Source organism: Carcharhinus amblyrhynchos, chromosome 25 (assembly GCF_965287045.1).
Source record: "Carcharhinus amblyrhynchos chromosome 25, sCarAmb.v2.hapA, whole genome shotgun sequence".
Taxonomy (NCBI): domain Eukaryota; kingdom Metazoa; phylum Chordata; class Chondrichthyes; order Carcharhiniformes; family Carcharhinidae; genus Carcharhinus; species Carcharhinus amblyrhynchos.
In genome coordinates, this window is record NC_137348.1 from 44,355,984 (window position 1) to 44,381,211 (window position 25,228).

General features: G+C 49.1%; 1 protein-coding gene across 1 annotated transcript; it reads left to right on the forward strand.

The window, feature by feature from the left end:
- The first annotated feature begins 1,779 nt into the window (after positions 1-1,779).
- Positions 1,780-24,565, forward strand: LOC145358215 (lipocalin-like). The gene is made up of 7 exons (XM_080212027.1): positions 1,780-1,943; positions 6,146-6,285; positions 7,989-8,065; positions 9,843-9,956; positions 15,278-15,379; positions 23,364-23,389; positions 24,422-24,565. The coding sequence occupies exons 1-6, from the start codon at positions 1,848-1,850 to the stop codon at positions 23,387-23,389; spliced, it is 555 nt and encodes a 184-aa protein (XP_080068153.1). The 5' UTR covers positions 1,780-1,847; the 3' UTR covers positions 24,422-24,565.
- Positions 24,566-25,228: the final 663 nt, after the last annotated feature.

Genomic DNA, 25,228 nt, shown 5'->3' on the forward strand with positions numbered 1-25,228 from the left:
AATATCCTTGCGTAAGTGCGGCGACCAAAACTGTACACAGTACTCCAGCTGCAGCCTCACCAGTGCCCTATACAGCTGCAGCAAGACCTCCCTACTTTTATATTCAATACCCCTCGCTATGAAGGCCATCATCCCATTCGCCTTCCTGACCACCTGCTGCACCTGCAGGCTGGGTTTTTGCGACTCATGCACAAGGACCCCGAGGTCCCTCTGCACCGTCGCCTGCTGCAGTTTTTCGCCACGTAAGTAATAATCCTTCCTACCATTATTCCTACCAAAGTGGACCACCTCGCACTTGCCAACATTAAATTCCATTTGCCATTTCCTGGCCCATTCGCCCAGCCTATCTAGATCCTTCTGCAGACTCTCCACACCCTCCGCACAATTTGCGTTTCCACCAATCTTGATGTCATCAGCAAATTTCGACACCATACACTCGGTTCCCTCCTCCAGATCATCTATATAAATGGTAAATAGCTGAGGCCCCAGCACCGACCCCTGGGGCACCCCACTAGTCACTATCCGCCAATCCGAATAGCACCCATTAACCCCCACTCTCTGCCTCCTATTTGACAACCAATCCTCTATCCACGCTAACACCCTACCCCCAACTCCATGCCCCCTGACCTTCTGCAATAACCTCTTGTGAGGTACCTTGTCAAATGCCTTCTGAAAATCAAGAAAGACCACATCCACCGGCTCTCCTCTATCCACCGCCCTAGACACGTCCTCATAGAACGCCAATAAATTTGTCAGACACGACTTCCCCTTAACGAAACCGTGCTGCGTCTGCTCTATCAAGCAATTCCCCTCAAGATGCCTCGCTATTTCCTCCCTGATGACGGATTCAAGCATTTTACCTAAAACAGACATTAAACTAACCAGCCTATAATTCCCTGCTTTTTGCCTGGCACCCTTCTTAAACAACGGCGTAACATTAGCCGTTTTCCAATCTTCCGGCACTTCCCCAGAATCCAGCGACGTCTGGAAAATAACCACCAAGGCATCCACCATCACCTCCGCCATTTCTTTCAGGACCCTTGGATGCATTCCATCCGGTCCTGGGGACTTGTCCACAATCAGTCCCTCCAGTCTGTCGAGCCCCGCCTCTCTAGTAACAGTAATGTCATTAAGACCCTCCACTCCTACCACCTTTCCATCTCTAACACCCGGCAAATTATTCATGTCCTCCTCCGTGAAGACCGAAACAAAAAAGTTATTCAAGGCCTCAGCCATTTCCCCATCCCCTACCACTAAGTCCCCCCTCTCATCCTCTAAGGGTCCAACGTTCACCCGAGCCAGCCTCTTCCTTTTTATATATTTATAAAAACTCTTACTATCCTTTTTTATATTAAGCGCTAGCCCAGCTTCATAGTTTATCCTTCCTTTCTTTATCAACTTCTTTGTCAATCTTTGTTGATATTTAAACCTCTTTGTTGATATTTAATTCCAACATTACTGATTTTTTATTATCACAACCAGTGAAGTTGACATTTTATATTCACTGTCGATGTTGATTAATATCCAGCTGGTCTAATTTGCACTTTCCTGCTCAGTGCCCAGGGAAAAGTTATTTCCGCAGAGACCAGACGTTTGTGAGATGTGGATCTGATTATGTGTGTGTGCTGAGATGGTTTTGAGACTGGGTCCTGTTTGTTGTGTGAATCTATGCGTGTTGTGCTTAAACCCACTTCCAGCCAGTGTCGTGTGAGGAATAATAATTAATTTGGTATGTTGTGGTTTACTGTTGAGCTGTGCGAGTCTCTCCTTTATAAATTCAAGCTCCCAGCTGGGACTGAGTCAGAAGGGTCTCTGAGAGTGTGTGAAACGCAGCAGTAACAGCAACAATGAACAAGATGGTTTTGTGTGCCACTCTGGCACTGCTCTGTGTTGTCCTGGTGTCCGGGGAAATCCAAGTGCAGGATTATTTTGACCTCGAGCAGGTACTTTCAGGGTTCTGGGATTGACTGCATTTCTGATTTGTCATTTCTCTCCCTCTCTCCGAGTTATCTTTCAGATCAGTATTAGTTTTGTCTCTTTAGTTACTCCTCCTGTCCCTCATCCAATCAAACCCTGAATTCTCCCCTGCCCTCACTCAGAGTGAGGCGGAGAAATGGGTGGGAAGGAGTGGAGGATGGACTGGGAAGGAGTGGAGGATGGACTGGGAAGGAGTGGAGGATGGGGTGGGAAGGAGTGGAGGATGGACTGGGAAGGAGTGGAGGATGGACTGGGAAGGAGTGGAGGATGGACTGGGAAGGAGTGGAGGATGGACTGGGAAGGAGTGGAGGATGGGGTGGGAAGGAGTGGAGGATGGGGTGGGAAGGAGTGGAGGATGGGGTGGGAAGGAGTGGAGGATGGGGTGGGAAGGAGTGGAGGATGGACTGGGAAGGAGTGGAGGATGGACTGGGAAGGAGTGGAGGACACTGCACCACGAGGGGCATCTGAGCCACAAGAACTGAAAACGAGGGCAATGATGCGAGAGTGAAGAATGGGGTGATCAGTGAGGGGGTGAGTGGGTGGGTGAGGGAATAGGATGAGGGGGAGGAGAGGTTTGTGTTCAGGGTGTGATCCCATTCCGCTGCCCTGGTTCACTTTGCTGTCTGTATTTGTGTTGTAGGAGGCTGTGAATTGAAGTGGGTCCCTCCTGATTTTGAGCACATATTGAAGCTTAGAATATCGATTCCAGGTTTGAATCTCTCAGGAGTGATGTTAGTTTGACAGATTTTGTACAGTTTTAGCTGCCTGGCATTATCAAGGTGAGGGCAGCTCTGGGGCAGTAACTGAACCTGGTGTGCAGGTGGGTGAAGCATGTGCCGCCCATGCCCACTGCTTCCGGGTTTAACTGACCAATGATCCTTGGCATCTTCATTTCCATGGCAGCAGGAAAAGTTCACCCTGGCCTTGGTGTCACCTTGTCATCGACCTGTTCATCCAAGCCCCCTCTGATCATCCCCACCCCATACCCAACTGGGACCCCTAATCACCATTTATCCTCTAATCCCCCCCTCCCCAATCCCCCCCTCACCGTCTGATCGCCCCCTCCCCAATCCCCCCCTCACCCTCTAATCCCCCCCTCCCCAATCCCCCCCTCACCCTCTAATCCCCCCCTCCCCAATCCCCCCCTCACCCTCTGATCACCCCCTCCCCAATCCCCCCCTCACCCTCTGATCACCCCCTCCCCAATCCCCCCCTCACCCTCTGATCACCCCCTCCCCAATCCCCCCCTCACCCTCTGATCACCCCCTCCCCAATCCCCCCTCACCCTCTAATCACCCCCTCCCCAATCCCCCCCTCACCCTCTGATCACCCCCTCCCCAATCCCCCCCTCACCCTCTGATCACCCCCTCCCCAATCCCCCCTCACCCTCTGATCACCCCCTCCCCAATCCCCCCTCACCCTCTGATCACCCCCTCCCCAATCCCCCCTCACCCTCTAATCACCCCGTCCCCAATCCCCCCCTCACCCTCTAATCACCCCCTCCCCAATCCCCCCCTCACCCTCTAATCACCCCCTCCCCAATCCCCCCTCACCCTCTGATCGCCCCCTCCCCAATCCCCCCTCACCCTCTAATCACCCCCTCCCCAATCCCCCCTCACCCTCTAATCACCCCGTCCCCAATCCCCCCCTCACCCTCTAATCCCCCCCTCCCCAATCCCCCCCTCACCCTCTAATCACCCCCTCCCCAATCCCCCCTCACCCTCTGATCACCCCCTCCCCAATCCCCCCTCACCCTCTAATCACCCCGTCCCCAATCCCCCCCTCACCTTCTGATCGCCCCCTCCCCAATCCCCCCCTCACCCTCTGATCACCCCCTCCCCAATCCCCCCCTCACCCTCTAATCCCCCCCTCCCCAATCCCCCCCTCACCCTCTAATCACCCCCTCCCCAATCCCCCCTCACCCTCTAATCACCCCCTCCCCAATCCCCCCCTCACCCTCTAATCACCCCCTCCCCAATCCCCCCCTCACCCTCTGATCGCCCCCTCCCCAATCCCCCCCTCACCCTCTAATCACCCCCTCCCCAATCCCCCCCTCACCCTCTGATCGCCCCCTCCCCAATCCCCCCCTCACCCTCTAATCACCCCCTCCCCAATCCCCCCCTCACCCTCTAATCACCCCCTCCCCAATCCCCCCCTCACCCTCTGATCACCCCCCTCCCCAATCCCCCCCTCACCCTCTAATCACCCCCCTCCCCAATCCCCCCCTCACCCTCTGATCACCCCCCTCCCCAATCCCCCCTCACCCTCTGATCGCCCCCCTCCCCAATCCCCCCCTCACCCTCTAATCACCCCCCTCCCCAATCCCCCCCTCACCCTCTAATCACCCCCCTCCCCAATCCCCCCTCACCCTCTGATCGCCCCCTCCCCAATCCCCCCCTCACCCTCTGATCACCCCCTCCCCAATCCCCCCCTCACCCTCTAATCACCCCCTCCCCAATCCCCCCTCACCCTCTGATCGCCCCCTCCCCAATCCCCCCTCACCCTCTAATCACCCCCTCCCCAATCCCCCCTCACCCTCTAATCACCCCGTCCCCAATCCCCCCCTCACCTTCTGATCGCCCCCTCCCCAATCCCCCCCTCACCCTCTGATCACCCCCTCCCCAATCCCCCCCTCACCCTCTAATCCCCCCCTCCCCAATCCCCCCTCACCCTCTAATCACCCCCTCCCCAATCCCCCCCTCACCCTCTAATCACCCCCTCCCCAATCCCCCCCTCACCCTCTGATCGCCCCCTCCCCAATCCCCCCCTCACCCTCTAATCACCCCCTCCCCAATCCCCCCCTCACCCTCTGATCGCCCCCTCCCCAATCCCCCCCTCACCCTCTAATCACCCCCTCCCCAATCCCCCCCTCACCCTCTAATCACCCCCTCCCCAATCCCCCCCTCACCCTCTGATCACCCCCCTCCCCAATCCCCCCCCCTCCCTCTAATCACCCCCCTCCCCAATCCCCCCCTCACCCTCTGATCACCCCCTCCCCAATCCCCCCTCACCCTCTGATCGCCCCCCTCCCCAATCCCCCCCTCACCCTCTAATCACCCCCTCCCCAATCCCCCCCTCACCCTCTGATCACCCCCCTCCCCAATCCCCCCCTCACCCTCTGATCACCCCCTCCCCAATCCCCCCCTCACCCTCTGATCACCCCCTCCCCAATCCCCCCTCACCCTCTGATCGCCCCCCTCCCCAATCCCCCCCTCACCCTCTGATCTCCCCCTCCCCAATCCCCCCCTCACCCTCTAATCACCCCCTCCCCAATCCCCCCTCACCCTCTGATCGCCCCCCTCCCCAATCCCCCCCTCACCCTCTAATCACCCCCTCCCCAATCCCCCCCTCACCCTCTGATCGCCCCCTCCCCAATCCCCCCCTCACCCTCTAATCACCCCCTCCCCAATCCCCCCTCACCCTCTGATCGCCCCCCTCCCCAATCCCCCCCTCACCCTCTAATCACCCCCCTCCCCAATCCCCCCCTCACCCTCTAATCACCCCCCTCCCCAATCCCCCCTCACCCTCTGATCGCCCCCTCCCCAATCCCCCCTCACCCTCTGATCACCCCCTCCCCAATCCCCCCTCACCCTCTGATCGCCCCCTCCCCGATCCCCCCCCGGTTATTATCTTTGTGCTGGAGACAGACTGGAATGGCGAGGTTGGATTGAATGTCTCATTTCCATCTATTTTCTCAGTCATTTGACCTTAGCGGAAATTTGCTGACAGGGAGAAGTAGGGAATGATTCTGATATAAGAATGTGACACCATTCCTCTGTCTGTGACCTGCTCTGACCTCCCGGTGCTGGAAACTGGGATGAGTCTCGTTCAATCTCTGTGGATGAGCCTGGACACGATGGGCTGACTGGCCTTCTTGTGATCTGTGTCTCTGAATCTGATTTCATTCAGTGAGATGGGACCTAAACCTTGAGATGAACAGGTATTTTAAGTGTCAGTCTATATAACCTGGGCTAACTTTTTGATTGGTTTCTGAAGAGTGTCTGTGATCTTGTTCGATTCACCTTTTGGTCGTGACTCTCCCCCCAGGCCCGAGTGTAACTTGATGGCAATGGAGTTTTTAAATTCAACAATCCCAAAACATAAAGTGTCAGTGATTGTACCTAATATCAATGATTCTCTAATGTCAAAGACCCCCATTTCTGTTTAGTTTGTAGGGAAGTGGTACATTATTGGAATGGCTTCTGATGCACAATGGTTCACTACAAGGAAGCACAAATTTACAATGAGCACAATTCTTATGAAGCCTGCCGAGAATGACAAAGTCGAGACGATTTTGACGAAAGTAAGGTAAGGTTAATAAAGTTAAATATGGCTCCAGTGAAAACTTCAGAGAGAACAAAGCAATAACCAGAATTCTTCAGCCCACAATGTTCACTTTCAATGAATGTACCCACTTAACTTCAGAAGCTGCTTAGAAATGAATATCTGAATATAAATTCCTGAAAATGGAATTTAGAACATGGAACATTCCAGCGCAGTCCAGGCCCTTTGGCCCTCGATGTTGCTCCGACCAATCTAATGACCCTCTAACCTAAACTATTCCAATGTTATCCATATGCCTATCCACTGACCATTTGAACGCCCTTAAAGTTGGCGAATCCACAACTGTTACAGGCAGGGCATTCCACGTTCTTACTACCCTCTGAGTAAAGAACCTACCTCTGACATCTGTCCTATAATTATTAATGCAACCAAGAATCAACATTAAGAATTTTCGATAGATGTCAGAGAGAAATAGCTTGATTCATGACCATCCCTTTTCATACATGCAGGGACAGATCACTGGGGAAACGGGAAATAGTAAGTCAGCGGGACAGAGGATGTGGTCAGTCTAATCCCACTTTCCTACTCACTCCCTTTATTATTCTACCCAGTCCAACCTCCCTCTTGCCTCACTTCCAGCACCCATTAATATTTCAGCCAGTCTAATCCCACCGTCTCCTTATTCTCCATCCTCTTTAGTGTCCTACTCTCCCCTCACTCCCTGTACCCTTTAATAAACTAACCAGTGTAACCCGACTCTTCCCCTCAATCTCCATGATGGTACAATAGTTGGCACTGCTCCCTCACAGTGCCAAGGATCCACATTCAATTCAGCTTGGGTCACTGTCTGTGACAGTGTGCACATTCTCCCCGTGTCTGCGTGGGCTTCCTCCGTGCGCTCCAGTTTCCTCCCACAGTGTGAAAGACACGCGAGTTAGGGTGCATTGGCCGGGCTAAATTCTCCCTCAGTGTAACCCGAACAGCTGCTGGGGTGTGGTGACTAGGGGATTTTCATAGTAACTTCATTGCAGTGTTAGTGTAAGCCTATTTGTGACACTAATAAACAAAAAAACATATTCTTTAATACCCCACCCAGTCTAATCTCCCTCTCCCACTCACTGCCCACACTCTTTAATATCCAATCCGGTCTAATCTCCCTCTCCCACTCACTCTCCACAATCTTTAGTATTCAACACAATTTAATTTCACCCCTCTTTAAAATTAATTTCAGGATGTGGGTGTTGCTGGTATTAATTGTACATCCCTAATTGCCTTGGGAAAATGGTGGTGCTACACTGCCTTCTGAAATGCTGCAGGCCCTGTGGTGCTGTTTATAGAATAGAGTTTCGAATTGCACGGTGTAGAAGGAGGCCATTCGGCCCATTGAATCTGCACTGACTCAGCATTTTACCCAGGGCCTACATACCCACACCCTGCCCAATCCCATAACCCCTAATCCACTACACAATTTGGAACACCAAGAGGCAATTTAACAAGGTGAATCTATCTAACCTGCACATCTTTCGACCAGCAACAGTGAAGGAATATTTGTGAATCCTGTTCCCTCTATAGGACTAGACAGACCAATAAGATTCTGTTCCTCATATTTAATAATGATAACACTGATTACAATATGGTTTCAGAATAAAAGTCACCATTAGCTTTAGGGTTTAATAAGAACCTTCTGAATTTTCACAGTATGTTAATAATGTATTTCTATTTTTCAGGCGTGGAAAGTGTTTGCAGATAATCATGCCCTACATGATGACAGAACAGGATGGACACTTTGTATTTCACAGTGACCGTTAGTGACCACTTTAATATCTGCTTCTCTGAGGTTTCACTTTAGTCACAGCTGCCTTTCTTTGGTAATTGAGGCGTTTGTTCCTGACTGATTTTCCAGTCCTGAAGTGGGCGAGGGGTGGACCATGGAAAGGTTCATTGACCTCAGGTGGGATTTTCCAGTTTCAGGGCAAGCGTGGCTGGAAAATCCCACCCCAACTGTCCAAATTCAAACCCTGACTCACAAATTTATTCAGAAACAAATTGGGCCTTAGGGACAGAAGAGGAAATTTAAAACACCCGCTCAGATTTGGGACAAGAGACGGTAATTCAGCTCCTTCAGCTGAGTACCTGGGATCAGGAAGAGGTCATTCACCTCCTCAAACCTGTTACATTGGGACAGGAGGAAGCATTCAATCTTTCAAACTTACTTTACTCTAACTTCATTTACTCATAATACCTGAGTTAAATTTATGAATTATTATTTATATTAATCAGCTGGTTTATTCTCATTAAATAATTCCATTAAATACAAGGCTTTGATGAATCCATAGAATATGTAGAGTAGAAATTCAAATCCCCACAGTGTAGAAAGAGGCCATTCAGCCCATTGAGTCTGCACTGGCTCTCAAGTTCTTATCCAGACTCATCCCCCCACCCTATCCCCATAACCCTACGCATTTAGCATTGTCTATCCACCTAGCCTGCATATCTTTGGACTGTGGAAGGAAACCAGAGCACCGGAGGAAATCCACGCAGACACGGAGAGAAGATGCAGACTCTGCACAGACAGCGATCCAAGCCAGGAATCAAACCTGGGTCCCTTGAGGTGTGAGACAGCAGTGCTAACCAGTGGGCCGCTGTGCCACCAAATGGATCTGTATACTCGTTAAATCATTGTTCTTGTTAAGTTAATGGATTTGTGCAGTCATTAATGTTTTGTGCTCTTATTAAACATAAACTTTCCACTCTTACTTAATACATGGATGAGTATTCCTGTTGGAAAATTAGATTTTAACTTTAGCCAGTAGATGGATTTGCATTTTTATTAAATATATCAATTCGTACTCACACTCACTAAATATGAGTATACATTTAAATAAATCAGCTAGTACTCATGCTAAATAAAAGAACTTTTAATCGAGGGATTGAGTTTAGGCGTTGGGAGGTAATGCTGTAACTTTATAAGACCCTTGTCAGACCCCACTTGGAGTACTGTGCGCAGTTCTGGTCGCCTCACTACAGGAAGGATGTGGAAGCTATTGAGAGGGTGCAGAGGAGATTTGCAAGGATGTTGCCTGGACTGGGAGGCATGCCTTATGAAGATAGGTTGAGGGAGCTCGGTCTCTTCTCCCTGGAGAGACGAAGGTTGAGAGGCGACCTGGTAGAGGTTTATAAGATATTGAGAGGAATAGATAGGGTGGATTCTCGGAGGCTATTTCCCAGGGCTGAAATGGTCGCTACAAGAGGACACAGGTTTAAGGTGCAGGGAAGCAAGTTCAGAGGAGATGTTAGGAGTAAGTTTTTCACTCAGAGGGTGGTGAGTGAGTGGAATCGGCTGCCGTCGGTGGTGTTAATGGGATTGGGAGTTACAGATAGTTCTATGGCCTGGTAGGTATGGATATGATCGGCGCAACTTGTGGGCCGAAGGGCCTGTTTGTGCTGTTGTGTTCTATGTTCTAACCTCTCCCGGACTCTGCCTCTTTTTCCCCCAGCCCTGCTCTCTGTCACACTCACTCTATTCAAAATCTCTCTCTGTGGCACAGCTACAACACTAATATCTAAATGTCCTTGTTCAGGTTGGAAGTGCGACAATGAAGTGTATGTGGTAGAAACCAACTATGATGAATATGCTTTGGTCCATAGCACTATCATCAAAGGCTCAGACGTCAGGACTCTGGTGAAACTGTACGGTAAGAAATGTTGATTATTATCTCTCCTCCATTAAGTATGAGTAAAGTCTAAAAATGAATCAAAGTCCAGGGAACACCGAAAATGTATAGAACGGATAATCCTCCGATTTAACCGGCAAACTGAAAGCTGCACGCTAGCCGCTGGTTTGTGTAATATATTGGGTCAGTTGCTGCATTGCGACAGGTGGATTGGAGGGAGCAGCAGAACTTTTCCTTGATAAACAAGGTGAAATTTTGGAGAGCAGAGAAACTGCATCGCAGAGTTGTGAGAATGTGCAATACATTTCCACCGTTAAATGTTGAGGCAACAACATTGTCGATTCAAATGGGCAGCTGCATGAAAGAAAATCAGAAACAAAAGTGATCAGGATAGACTTTAACACACTGACTCTCACTGGGGTACGGGTCCCACACACACTGACTCTCACTGGGGTACGGGTCCCACACACACTGACTCTCACTGGAGTACAGTTCCACAACACTGACTCTCACTGGGGTACAGTTCCACACACACTGACTCTCACTGGGGTACGGGTCCCACACACACTGACTCTCACTGGGGTACGGGTCCCACACACACTGACTCTCACTGGGGTACGGGTCCCACACACACTGACTCTCACTGGGATACGGGTCCCACACACACTGACTCTCACTGGGGTACGGGTCCCACACACACTGACTCTCACTGGGATACGGGTCCCACACACACTGACTCTCACTGGGGTACGGGTCCCACACACGCTGACTCTCACTGGGGTACAGTTCCACTCACACTGACTCTCACTGGGGTACGGGTCCCACACACACTGACTCTCACTGGAGTACAGTTCCACACACACTGACTCTCACTGGGGTACGGGTCCCACACACACTGACTCTCACTGGGGTACAGTTCCACACACACTGACTCTCACTGGGGTACGGGTCCCACACACACTGACTCTCACTGGGGTACAGTCCCACACACACTGACTCTCACTGGGATACGGGTCCCACACACACTGACTCTCACTGGGGTACAGTTCCACACACACTGACTCTCACTGGGATACAGTCCCACACACACTGACTCTCACTGGGGTGCAGTCCCACACACACTGACTCTCACTGGGGTGCAGTCCCACACACACTGACTCTCACTGGGGTACAGTTCCACACACACTGACTCTCACTGGGGTACAGTTCCACACACACTGACTCTCACTGGGGTACAGTTCCACACACACTGACTCTCACCGGGGTGCAGTCCCACACACACTGACTCTCACTGGGGTGCAGTCCCACACACACTGACTCTCACTGGGGTACAGTTCCACACACACTGACTCTCACTGGGATACGAGTTCCAAACACACTGACTCTCACTGGGGTACGGGTTCCACACACACTGACTCTCACTGGGGTACAGTTCCACACACACTGACTCTCACTGGGGTACGGGTCCCACACACACTGACTCTCACTGGGTACAGTTCCACACACACTGACTCTCACTGGGGTACGGGTCCCACACACACTGACTCTCACTGGGGTACAGTTCCACACACACTGACTCTCACTGGGGTACGGGTCCCACACACACTGACTCTCACTGGGTACAGTTCCACACACACTGACTCTCACTGGGTACAGTTCCACACACACTGACTCTCACTGGGATACAGTTCCACACACACTGACTCTCACTGGGGTACAGTTCCACACACACTGACTCTCACTGGGATACAGTTCCACACACACTGACTCTCACTGGGGTACAGTTCCACACACACTGACTCTCACTGGGGTACAGTTCCACACACACTGACTCTCATTGGGGTACAGTTCCACACACACTGACTCTCACTGGGGTACGGGTCCCACACACACTGACTCTCACTGGGGTACGGGTCCCACACACACTGACTGTCACTGGGGGACAGTTCCACACACACTGACTCTCACTGGGGTACGGGTTCCACACACACTGACTCTCACTGGGGTACGGGTCCCACACACACTGACTCTCACTGGGTACAGTTCCACACACACTGACTCTCACTGGGGTACAGTTCCACACACACTGACTCTCACTGGGGTACGGGTCCCACACACACTGACTCTCACTGGGTACAGTTCCACACACACTGACTCTCACTGGGGTACAGTTCCACACACACTGACTCTCACTGGGATACTGTCCCACACACACTGACTCTCACTGGGGTACAGTTCCACACACACTGACTCTCACTGGGGTACGGGTCCACACACACTGACTCTCACTGGGGTACGGGTCCCACACACATTGACTCTCACTGGGGTACGGGTCCACACGCACTGACTCTCACTGGGGTACGGGTCCCACACACACTGACTCTCACTGGGGGACAGTTCCACACACACTGACTCTCACTGGGGTACAGTTCCACACACACTGACTCTCACTGGGGTACAGTTCCACACACACTGACTCTCACTGGGGTACGGGTCCGCACACACTGACTCTCACTGGGGTACGGGTCCACACACACTGACTCTCACTGGGGTACGGGTCCCACACACACTGACTCTCACTGGGGTACGGGTCCACACACACTGACTCTCACTGGGGGACAGTTCCACACACACTGACTCTCACTGGGGTACAGTTCCACACACACTGACTCTCACTGGGGTACGGGTCCACACACACTGACTCTCACTGGGGTACGGGTCCCACACACACACTGACTCTCACTGGGGTACAGTTCCACACACACTGACTCTCACTGGGGTACGGGTCCACACACACTGACTCTCACTGGGGTACGGGTCCACACACACTGACTCTCACTGGGATACGGGTCCCACACACACTGACTCTCACTGGGGTACGGGTCCACACACACTGACTCTCACTGGGGTACGGGTCCACACGCACTGACTCTCACTGAGGTACGGGTCCCACACACACTGACTCTCTCTGGGGGACAGTTCCACACACACTGACTCTCACTGGGGTACAGTTCCACACACACTGACTCTCACTGGGGTACGGGTCCACACACACTGACTCTCACTGGGGTACGGGTCCCACACACACTGACTCTCACTGGGGTACGGGTCGCACACACACACTGACTCTCACTGGGGTACAGTTCCACACACACTGACTCTCACTGGGGTACGGGTCCACACACACTGACTCTCACTGGGGTACGGGTCCACACGCACTGACTCTCACTGGGGTACGGGTCCCACACACACTGACTCTCACTGGGGTACGGGTCCACACACACTGACTGTCACTGGGATACAGTTCCACAAACTCCGCTGAGCTCAGAAGAAAATTTGATTCCGAAATGATCAACTTTTTAAAAGCCCACAGTGCTACAATAGCAAACTGGGCGTGGGCCAAACAGGCTCGTGGTCGCAACTCCAGAGTTTTGTTGACTGGAAGTCTCACCCTCGTGGACTGTCAGCCCATTTGATTTTGTGCTTTGTCTCCCTGTCACTGTCCAGCATTCTAATATTTATTTGTTTATTTTGGGTTGCCCACCATTTTTTTATTGATCTATTTTTTGACGGCTTTGTTCACTATCTAACATCACTCTAGACAGATTGGGGCCATTAATTGTTAATTAATTGGACAGTTCTGGCCCTGATCAGGTTATGAGTGTGAGATTTTGTGTGTTTCTTACCCACTCCCTGGGTTTTGGGGACCATGTCAGGGTGTGTGGGAAGAAGGTGGGCTGGGAACCTGGTAATATTTGACATGACACTCATCCTCCCAACCTCTAAAGCCCGGCTGGTGGGAGGGTAGGGGTGCTGCAAAGTCCAGCTCACTGTGGTTATTGTCCATGGGCGCTGTTGAGTTCAGTTTCAGGGGCAGTCACGGCCACTCTGCATCATTGCTGGTTTTATGGATACAAAATCTCAAAGGACTTCAGACTGGATCGGCAGTGAATCCGGATAGGATACAGGTTCCATGGTCACGGAGTAAGAAATCACAAAGACTGATGTGTAATGGTTCCAAAAACACTGGGAGGAATTTAATAAAAAAACACTAAGTGTTGAACGAGCTTTTCAATGTTGGGGAGAGGAGAAAAATGCACTGATTTTTTGAGCGAGCTGTCAGTCACAATCATACAACACTTAGTTTAAAATAGTGGCAGGGTGTGATTCTCACCAGCAAGTGAGGAGGGGGGTTGGCATGGAGCCTAAGCTCGTTATGAAAGCCAACTGCTGACTCTAGGGGAGCTATTGCACAGGCACCCTGATCTCCCAGTGCTTTGGGAGATCTCCTGGTAGACCCCCTAATGTCCCCCCCCACCGCACCCCACGGACATCGGGACCCACCGCTGATCAGTCCCTGTGCCGGATTCTATCCCACACCGTAACCCTCAGACAATGCCCCTCCCCCACAAACCCAGACATCGCCACTCCCACCAATCACCATGCCTATAGCGTTCCCACCCCACCTGATTGCTGCCCCCACCAATCAACCCCCCCCAATTGCCGACCTGACAATCAAACCCCGATGCCTCCCAACTGCTGTCCTCACCAATCAACTGCCACTCCTCTGCATTGCTCCCCACTTCACTCTCCTCACTATGGAACTCCATCCTACACCCCCCTTGCCATGGCTCCATGCCTTCTCAGGCTCCATCCCCCCCTCAGGCCCCACCCCCCCCCTCAGGCCCCACCCCCAGGCTGCATCCATTCAGGCTCTGCCCCATTGGCTCTGCCCCGGCACTGCTAGGGTACTCAGTGGACAGTGCCTGGGTGGCCAATGGGCAGTGTCAGGGTGCCAAGCCGGCACTCCCAGGCTTGCACTGCCTATGGGACACTGCAAGGCCTGCCCTCACCACCTGGTGGGCTCCAATGGCCTCAAGTCCCACCGACGACACTATCACGTCTCTTCCCTTTTGGTGGGAACATACACGATTCTCACCAGTGAAGGTACAAGTGAGCTCAGCCGATGGTGTCTGTGACTCATTAATGATATTTAAATAGTTGCATGAATATTCAAATCAGTTACGTGCCCTTTCTGGGTGTGAAGCTATTTTGCCAGACAATCCGTGCCGGTAAGATTGAGGAAGGTGCAAAAAGGAGTATGATCCTGATTTTTCCGTTCTTGCTCGATTTTACCGGCTCGCATCACTGATCGACCAGCAAGACGAGCTGGTAAAATCACAAATCAGTGATTATTTTGGGTACCGATTACACAGAGACTGAGGTAAAGATAGAATTAGGGGATTGTGTGTTTTCTTTTACTTGATACAGGGTTGTGTGACATGTATAATACTCAATTACAGGGACATGGAGTGATGTTTTAATGCTCTCCATTGTTGCAGGTAGAGGTCAGGAACTGAGACCAGAAATTTTGGAGAGATTCAGACAGTACAGTCTGGCACATGGACTGGAGGAAGAAAACATTGTCACCTTTGCAAAGCAAGGTAAATTCACAGCAGATAAACAGCAGTGACCGTCTGCAGTCTGATGGAGTTTGAAGTGGGAACTCCTGATCACACACTGGAAAAACTGGAGATTAATAAGAGTTAATAGTAAATTTGCTGATCTGGTTCTTGTTTTTATCATCGGATCACAGGCACTGAAGGAGTTCTTTCTGTCCACCCTCCAGTAATCAATGGGTTTCACTGCTTGGCTCTTTCCCCAGAGACCACCAAACTTGTCCTTGCCAAGTAATTTACCAATGTTCCTCAGGAAAGACTCTCTTGTATTTGCTTCAGTAAGAAGTCTCACAACACTAGGTTAAAGTCCAACAGGTTTATTTATTAGCATGAGCTTTTGGAGTGTTGCTTCTTTGTCAGGTGAGTGCAGGATTTGTTTCACAAACGGCATATTTCAACACAAACTCAATTTACAAGATAATAGTTAGAATGCAAGTCTTTACAGCTAATCAAATCTCAAAGGTACAGACAATGTGATTGGAGAGAGCGTTAAACACAGGTTAAAGAGATGTGTATTGTCAGGACAGTTAGTGAGATTTTGCAAGCCCAGGCAAGTCATGAGGATTACAGATAGTGTGACATTGTGTGATAGTCTGCACTGTTGGGTTCTATGATCTATGATCTATGACATGAACCCAAGATCCCAGTTGAGGCCGTCCTCATGTGTGTGGAACTTGGCTATCAGTCTCTGCTCAGCGGTTCTGCACAGGTCTGTGCGGTTTTTCACCTTCCCAGAAGACAAACATGGGACAGAGTACCCTTCGTCATCCAGTACTTCCCCGGAGCAGAGAAGCTATGACATCTTCTCCAGAGCCTTCAATGTATCATTGATGAAGACAAACATCTCACCAAGTCCTTCTCCACACCACTTGCCTTCAAACAACTGCACAACCTCAAACAGACCATTGCACGCAGCAAACTACCCAGCCTTCAGGAGAACAATGACCACAACACCACACAACCCTGCCACAGCAACCTCTGCAAGATGTGCCGGATCATCGACATGGATACCATCATCTCACGTGAGAACACCATCCACCAGGTACACGGTACATACCCTTGCAACTTGGCCAATGTTGTCTACCTGATACGCTGCAGGAAAGGATGTCCCGAAGCATGGTACATTGGGGAGACCATGCAGACGCTACAACAGCGGATGAATGAACATCGCTCGACTATCACCAGGCAAGACTGTTCCCTTCCTGTTGGTGAACACTTCAGCGGTCACTTGCATTCGGCCTCTGACCTTCGGGTAAGCGTTCTCCAAGGCGGCCTTCACAACACACAACAGCGCAGAGTCGCTGAGCAGAGACTGATAGCCAAGTTCCGCACACATGAGGATGGCCTCAGCTGGGATCTTGGGTTCATGTCACACTATCTGTAACCCCCATGACTTGCCTGGGCTTGAAAAATCTCACTAACTGTCCTGTCTAGAGACAATACACATCTCTTTAAACTGTGCTTAACCCTCTCTCCATTCACATTGTCTGTACCTTTAAGACTTGATTAGCTGTAAAGACTCGCATTCCAACCATGATCTTGTAAACTGAGTTGGTGTTGAGATATGCCCTGTTTGAGAACACAACTCCTTGCTCATCTGATGAAGGAGCTGAGACTCCAAAATTTTGAGCTACCACAGAAGTCTATTGGACTTTAATCTGGTGTTGTGAGATTTCTTACTGTGACCACCTCAGTCCAACCCCGACATCTCCACATCACATATTTGCTTCAAGAATGAAAAAGCTTACTCTAATAAAAACAAATATTCTCATCTTTGCCATTTCCCTTAACAATTTTCTTTCATTTGGTTTCATAACATTATTCCCACATTTCAAGTGGTTTACCCTGGATACAAATGTATGTTTGTAATTTCACACTTTGCTTGTTCACGATCATAATTCAGTCAAGTACCCTCAGGAGACAGGAAATGTGGAACTGGGCTCCTGTCTGTGGAGCAGAGGAGGAAACATTGGGACAGAGATGGGGACAGACATATCTCTCTTTGTGTAATTGGTCTTGAGGCTTGTGTTTGGGATTGTGTGAATAGAATTTCATTCAAAATCAACCCAAAGCTCATTTACCCTGGAGGGACAGTGTAGAGGGAGCTTTACTCTGTATCTAACCCTGTGCTGTACCTGTCCTGGAAGTGTGTGATGGGGACAGTGTAGAGGGAGCTTTACTCTGTATCTAACCCCGTGCTGTACCTGTCCCGGGAGTGTTTGATGGGGGACAGTGTAGAGGGAGTTTTACTCTGTATCTAACCCCGTGCTGTACCTGTCCGGGGAGTGCTTGATGGGGGACAGTGTAGAGGGAGCTTTACTCTGTATCTAATCCCGAGCTGTACCTGTCCCGGGAGTGTTTGATGGGGGACAGTGTAGAGGGAGCTTTACTCTGTATCTAACCCCGTGCTGTACCTGTCCTGGGAGTGTTTGATGGGGACAGTGTAGAGGGAGCTTCACTCTGTATCTAAGCCCGTGCTGTACCTGTCCTGGGGGTGTTTGATGGGGACGGTGTAGAGGGTATCTAACCCTGTGCTGTCCCTGTCCTGGGAGTGTTTGATGGGGGGACAGTGTAGAGGGAGCTTTACTCTGTATCTAACCCCGTGCTGTCCCTGTCCTGGGAGTGTTTGATGGGGACAGTGTAGAGGGAGCTTTACTCTGTATCTAACCCTGTGCTGTCCCTGTCCTGGGAGTATTTGATGGGGGGACAGTGTAGAGGGAGCTTTACTCTGTATCTAACCCTGTGCTGTCCCTGTCCTGGGAGTATTTGATTGGGGGACAGTGTAGAGGGAGCTTTACTCTGTATCTAACCCTGTGCTGTCCCTGTCCTGGGAGTATTTGATGGGGGGACAGTGTAGAGGGAGCTTTACTCTGTATCTAACCCTGTGCTGTCCCTGTCCTGGGAGTATTTGATGGGGGGACAGTGTAGAGGGAGCTTTACTCTGTATCTAACCCCGTGTTGTACCTGTCCTGGGAGTGTTTGATGGGAACAGTGTAGAGGGAGCTTTACTCTGTATCTAACCCCGTGTTGTACCTGTCCTGGGAGTGTTTGTTAGGGCAATCTGGAAATGTCTGCATGTACACCCTGCACCCCATTGATGAAGACCCTATGGATTGGATAGAAATCCTGCAAATCCCATTAAAATCAATCCCTTCCTTTTCCTTATAGCTTCAGACTCAGTTCCTCATTCACTGGTAAATGTGGATCTAGATCTTGTTTTGAAGGTGTGGGTATATGAGAGTCTTAGTGTTTTAAATCACAGAAACAGGCCCTTTGGCCCATTGTGTCCGTGGCAGCCATCAAGCACTTCTCTATTCTAGCCCCATTTTCTGGCACATTGTCTGTTGCTTTGTACACTGAGGTATTTCAAGCACTAACCTAAATACTTCTTAAATGCTGTGAGGGTTCCCACCTCTATCACCCTTTCAGGCAGTGGTTCCAGATTCCTAGCACCTTCTGGGTGAAAAAGATTTTCCTCAAACCTCCTTGAAATCTTGTGCTCCTTACCTTAAATCCATGCCCCTCACTATTGATCCCTCTACTAAAGGAAATTTTTCCTTCCTATTTACCCTACCCACATCCCTCATAATTTTATACACCTTGATCATGTCTCCCCTCAGGCTTCTCTGCTCTAAGGAAGATATTCCCAGTTTATCTAGTCTTTCTTCCTGGTTAAAACCAGGCAGCATTCCTGGTGAATCTGCTCTGCACCGGAACTCTTCATAGTGCAATCACATCCTTCCTACAGTGTGGCGACCAGAACTATGCACAATACTCTAGCTATGGCTTAACCTTGACAAAGGCATGCTGACTATCTTTGATTAATCCTTGCTTCTCCAAGTGGAGATTAGTTATTTCCCTCAGAATTTTTTTCCAATGATTTCCCTACTGCTGAAGTTAGACTAACTGACCTGTAATTATCTGACTTATCCCTGCTGTCCTTCTTGAACAAAGGTATCACATGATTCATTTTGGTAGGACAAACATGAATGTGGATTACAGGGTCAATGGCAGGGTTCTGAGGAATGTGGAGGAACAGAGAGATCTTGGGGTTCATATCCACAGGTCTCTGAAGTTTGCCACTCAAGTGGGTAGAGCTGTGAAGAAGGCTTATAGTGTGTTCGCGATTATTAAGGATAATCAAGGATTATTAAGGAGAGGACTAGAGGGCACAGCCTCAAGATAAGGGGGGGGGGCAGTTTAGATCAGAGTTGAGGAGGAACTTCTTCACTCAAAGGGTGGAGAATCTGTGGAACCTGTGGAGGCTACCTCGCTAAATATATTTAAGTCACAGGTAGATAGGTTTTTGACAGACAAGGGGATTAAGGGTTATGGGGAGAGAGCGGGAAAGTGGAACTGATCCACTTCAGATCAGCCACGATCTTATTGAATGGCGGGGCAGGCTCGAAGGGCTAGATGGCCCACTCCTGCTCCTATTTCTTATGTTCTTATTGTTAACGGGGGTTTGAGTTTAAGAGCCATGGGGTTATGCTGCAACTGTACAGGACCTTGGTGAGACCACATTTGGAATATTGTGTGCAGTTCTGGTCACCTCACTATAAGAAGGATGTGGAAGCATTGGAGAGAGTGCAGAGGAGATTTACCAGGATGCTGTCTGGTTTGGAGGGTAGGTCTTATGAGGAAAGATTGAGGGAGCTGTGGCTTTTCTCTTTAGAGTGGAGGAGGATGAGAGGCGACTTAATAGAGGTTTATAAGATAATGAGGGGGATTGATAGAGTGGACGTTCAGAGACTAATTCCTCGGGTGGATGTAGCTGTTACTAGGGGCATAACTATAAGGTTCATGGTGGAAGATATAGGAGGGATGTCCGAGGTAGGTTCTTTACTCAGAGAGTGGTTGGAGTGTGGAATAGACCGCCTGCTGTGATAGTGGAGTCGGACACTTTAGGAACTTTCAAGCAGTTATTGGATAGGCACATGGAGCACACCAGAATGATAGGGAGTGGGATAGCTTGATCTTGGGTTTGGACGTAGCTCGGCACAACATTGAGGGCCAAAGAGCCTGTACTGTGCTGTATTGCCAGTACTGTATTGTGCTATGTTCTATTCACTGTCCTCCAGTCTTCTAGAACCTACTTCCTGGCCAGAGAAAATTTGAAAATTATTGTCAAAGTTCCTACAAATCCCTCCCTTGCCTCACATAGTAACCGAGGATGTATCTCATCTGGGCCTGGGGATTTATTCACTTTTAGGCCTGTTAAAGCCATTAACACCGACTCCCACTCAATGTTAAATTATTCACAGTCCCCGCCCAGGTTTCTATATCTAAATCCTCCTTCTCCGTAATCAGCAAAGATGCAAAAAACTCATTTAAAACCTCCCTTACTTCTTTTGGCTCCACACACTGACTGCCAATTTGGTCCCGAATGGGCCCTACTCTTTCCCTAGTTGCCCTCTTGCCCTTAATATATTAATAAAGCACCTTGGGCTTTTCCTTTATTTTACCTGCCAGTGTTTTCTCATGCCCCTCTTCGCTCTCGTAATTGCTATTTTAAGTATCCTCCTGCACAATTCCACTGTGGATTGATAGATGGAAGTGTGATATTGTCGCCATCATAAGATCATTGTTGAGGGAAGGACAGGACTGGCAACTCAACCTTCCAGAGTCTGGGATCTTTCAGCAAGAGAGAGGAGAGTGTAAAAAAGGGATGTAGCACTATTAATTGAAGAGTCAGTTACTACAATAAGGAGAGATGATATCTTGGAAGGGTCTTCAAATGAGGTTTTGTGGGTAGAATTTAGGCATATAAAAGGGACAGCCACATTTCTGGGACTGTATTATAGGCCCCAAAGAGTCCGTGGGGAATAGAGGAACAGATGTGTAGACAGCTCACTGAGATGTGTAAGAGTAATCATCGGGTAAATATGGTAGGGAATTTCAGCTTCCCCAATATCAATTAGGATAGCTAATAGGTAAAGGGTTTAGAGGGGCCAGGTATCCTGGGGAGTTTTTTGTATCAATGTATAGAAGGCCCAACAAGGGATGTTGTAGTACTAGATCTGGTTACAGGGGACAAAGCCATACAAGTGTTCAATGTGGCAATGGGCGAGCATTTTAGCAATCGCGACCACAACACAGTACGATTCAAGTTTGTTATGGAGAAGAAGAAAGATGGCCTGCAAAAGGTGGCTTTGGATTGGAGGAAGGCAGATTTTATTAAAACAAGGCATAGTCTGGCCAAAATTGACTGGGAGCAGATCCTTGTGGGAAAGTCCCCAGCGGAGCAGTTGGGGGGCATTCGAAAAGATACTGGGAGAGTACAGATCCAACATGTTCCCTGTATGGGGAAATGTAGGAACAATAAGTTCAGGGAACCCTGGATGTCTAGGACAATTCATTACTGAATAAGGAAGGAGAGAAAGGCTTTTAGCAAATCCAAAGGGAACAATTCAGCTGTGGCCTTAGAGGAATATAAGGAGTGCAAGAGGATCTTAAAAAAGCAATTAGAGTAGAGAGAGGGCATGAGAAAGGAGTTGCAAACAGGACTACGGAGAATCTGAAGATATTTTATCAATACATTGAGGGGGAGGAGTTAGCAACGGAAACTGAAGGGCCCATTAGCGACCAAGGGGGGTAATCAGTGTGTGATGCTGCAGAACATTGGAAGGATGTTAAATGAATACTTCTCATCGGTCTTCACTCAGAAAAAGAAGAACATAATTACAGAATTCAGGGAAAGGGACTCAGAGAACCATAAAATCCCTACAGTGCAGAAGGAGGCCATTCAGCCCATCAAGTCTGTAACAACCGCAGTCCCACCCAAATCACTATTCCCGTAAGCCCACACATTTACCCTGCTAATCCCCCTGACACTACGGCCAATTTAACATGGCCAATAAACCTAACCACACACCTTTGGGCTGTGGGAGGAAGCACAGTAAGAATTATCATAACACCAGGTTCAAGTCCAACAGGTTTATTTGGTAGCACAAACCACAAGCTTTCTGAGAGTGGCTTCTTCATCAGGTGAGTGGGAGTTCTGTTCACAGACAGGGCATATATAGACAAAATCTCAATTTATAAAATAATGGTTGGAATGTGAGTCTTTACAGCTATTCAAGTCTTAAAGATACAGACAATGTGAATGGAGAGAGGGTTAAGCACAGGTTACAGGGATGTGTATTGTCTCCAGACAGGACAGTTAGTGAGGTTTTGCAAACCCAGGCAAGTCATGGGGGTTACAGATAGTGTGACATGAACCCAAGATCCCAGTTGAGGCCATCCTCATGTGTGCAGAACTTGGCTATCAGTTTCTGCTCAGCGACTCTGTGTTGTGTGTTGTAAAGGTCGCCTTGGAGAATGCCTTTGGTTTTCAGAGGCTGGAGCTCAGAATGAGGGGGGTGTCAAATGGGCTGGAGCCCAGCAGCGCAGGAATTTAGTCTTTAGTCTTTTAGTCTTTTAAAAACTATTTAGACTGTTACATCGGTACGATGGGTATAAAGTGATATGGGCCAAATGTGGGCAATTGGGATTAGCTTAGAGTTTAAAAAAAAGGGCGGCATGGACAAGTTGGGCCAAAGGGCCTGTTAGACTCTATGACAGTGACTCTAATGACTAGATCATTTGTTTTATAGTGATTTTGATTGAGGGATAAATGTTGACCAGGACACCAGCACAAACTGTTGTTTTCTTTTTTAAACCCCACATGGGAAAGTTATACTTTCAACTGAGTGAGCAAATGAAGCTTTGTTTTAATATTTCATCTGAAAGAATATTCTTCTGACAATGCAGCACTCCCTCAGTCCTGCCCAGACTCAAGTCTCTAGTGCAACTCTTGAATCCACAACTTTCTTACTGACAGGGATTGATATCGATTGGAGCGTAGCTGAAAGCTCCACTAGTGTAGATATGAATGGGGTAAAAGAGTCAGCAACAGCTTAAATAACCAAAGGTTTTCTCTGTGATTTATGAAAACTAACTGAGTTTCCTTCTTTTGCTCTCTTTTCAGATGAATGCCAACCCAGCTCTGCTTAGGTTAGTATAGCCAATCTTCTTTCTATTTTTATTGATAAGGTTGGTGGGCTTAGCAGGGAGGGGGCATTGGGTGGCCAGTGATATTACTCTTCCTTGGAGGGATTGTTGAATCAGGGTCTAAAGGTAAAGGTAGAGGAAAACCTGCATTAAGCTAGTCTTGCCTGGCGTATTCATACAAGTTTTTAAAAATTGTTTCACTGGTTGTGGGCGTCACTGGATAGGCTAGTCTTAGTTGCCAATCCTTAGTTGCCCTTGAGAAGGTTGTGGTGAATCCACATGATGTAGGTACACCCACATTGCTGATAGGGAGGGAGTTCCAGGATTTTGACCCAGTGACAGTGAAAGAATGGCCAAGGCAGGATGGTGAGTGGCTTGGAGAGGAACCTCCAGGTGATGGTGTTCCCAGGTGTCTGCTGTCCTTTAGATGTAGAGATTGTGGGTTTGGGAGGCACTGTCTAATGAACTTTGGTGAGTTACTGCAGTGCACCTTGTAGATGATGTACACGGTCTGTTACTGTGCATCGGTGGAGAGAGTGAATGTTGAAAGTGTTGGTAAACACTGCTGTTCATTGATGGTATTTGGAGTCAAAGATCCTAACCTTTGACTTCCGCCACCCTGTGCCCACATTCACCGTGCTGATGTAATTAAATAATAATAATGTACTGGAGAGAAAGTGAACATCCACAGATTGTAGAGATTGTGGAAGCTCCATGAGGGGACGTGCAAATCTGGAACTCCCCAAATGACTCCTGTTTCTGGGAATCAAGTGCAGCTTTGAGGGCTGAGACTGATAGATCTTTTGGAGTAAAGGTTTCGAGGAATATGGAGCAAAGCTGGGTAAATGAAATTTTTGTAAGATTAACCATGATTTCATTAAATAATTGAACAGGTTCAAAGGGCTGAATGGTCTCCTCCTATTCCTTTGGGGATTGGCTTTCCAGAGTGAACCATCAGGGCTAGCTTTTCAGAACTCCTAGGATGAACAAGCAATGCGGATATTGAACTAAATACAATCTCAAATCTCTCTGCAGAACTGAACAATGGAGCCTGTGCTGAAGGAAAGCCCACAGAAGGAATAATCACACTGCCAATCTGCTCTATGCATTTCTCCAGCCACTTTGTACACTGCAGTTACATAGCCAGCTATCAATAAAGCCAATAATAATCATCCACAATCTTTGTCTGAATCCTCGTTTGAGATCTTACTGGGACATTTGTGTGTTCTGTGAAAGGTTCTGAACTTCCTCTCAGAAAAGAGAGAAGGTAGTGATATTGTGCAGTCGCAATGAGCCAGGGAAAAGAAGCAGTAAATAACAAAGCAAGAACTACTTCAGCTATTAAATCCTGGTCAATATTCACATGTTACAGCAGGGTTGATTAGTGTGATTTCTGCCCTGCTGCACTCCAGAACATTCTGATTTCTGTGAAGGATAGAACATAGAACATAGAACATTCCAGCGCAGTACAGGCCCTTTGGCCCTCGATGTTGCACCGACCAGTGGAACCAATCTAATGACCCTCTAACCTAAACTATTCCAGTGTTATCCATATGCCTATCCACTGACCATTTGAACACCCTTAAAGTTGGTGAATCCACAACTGCTGCAGGCAGGGCATTCCATGCCCTTACTACCCTCTGAGTAAAGAACCTAACTCTGACATCCCTCCTATAATTACCACCCCTTCATTTAAAGCTATGTCCCCTTGTGTTAGCCATCACCATCCGAGGGAAAAGGCTCTCACTGTCCACCCTATTCAATCCTTTGATCATCTTGTATGCCTCAATTAGGTCACCTCTTAACCTTCTTCTCTCCAACGAAAATAACCTCAAGTCCCTC

Coding starts and splice junctions, on each gene's coding strand:
- LOC145358215 (XM_080212027.1), top strand. CDS start 1,848: ATGAACAAGATGGTTTTGTGTGCCACTCTGGCACTGCTCTGTGTTGTC. Junction 1,944..6,145: donor ATTATTTTGACCTCGAGCAG/GTACTTTCAGGG, acceptor ATTTCTGTTTAG/TTTGTAGGGAAGTGGTACAT. Junction 15,380..23,363: donor TGTCACCTTTGCAAAGCAAG/GTAAATTCACAG, acceptor CTCTCTTTTCAG/ATGAATGCCAACCCAGCTCT.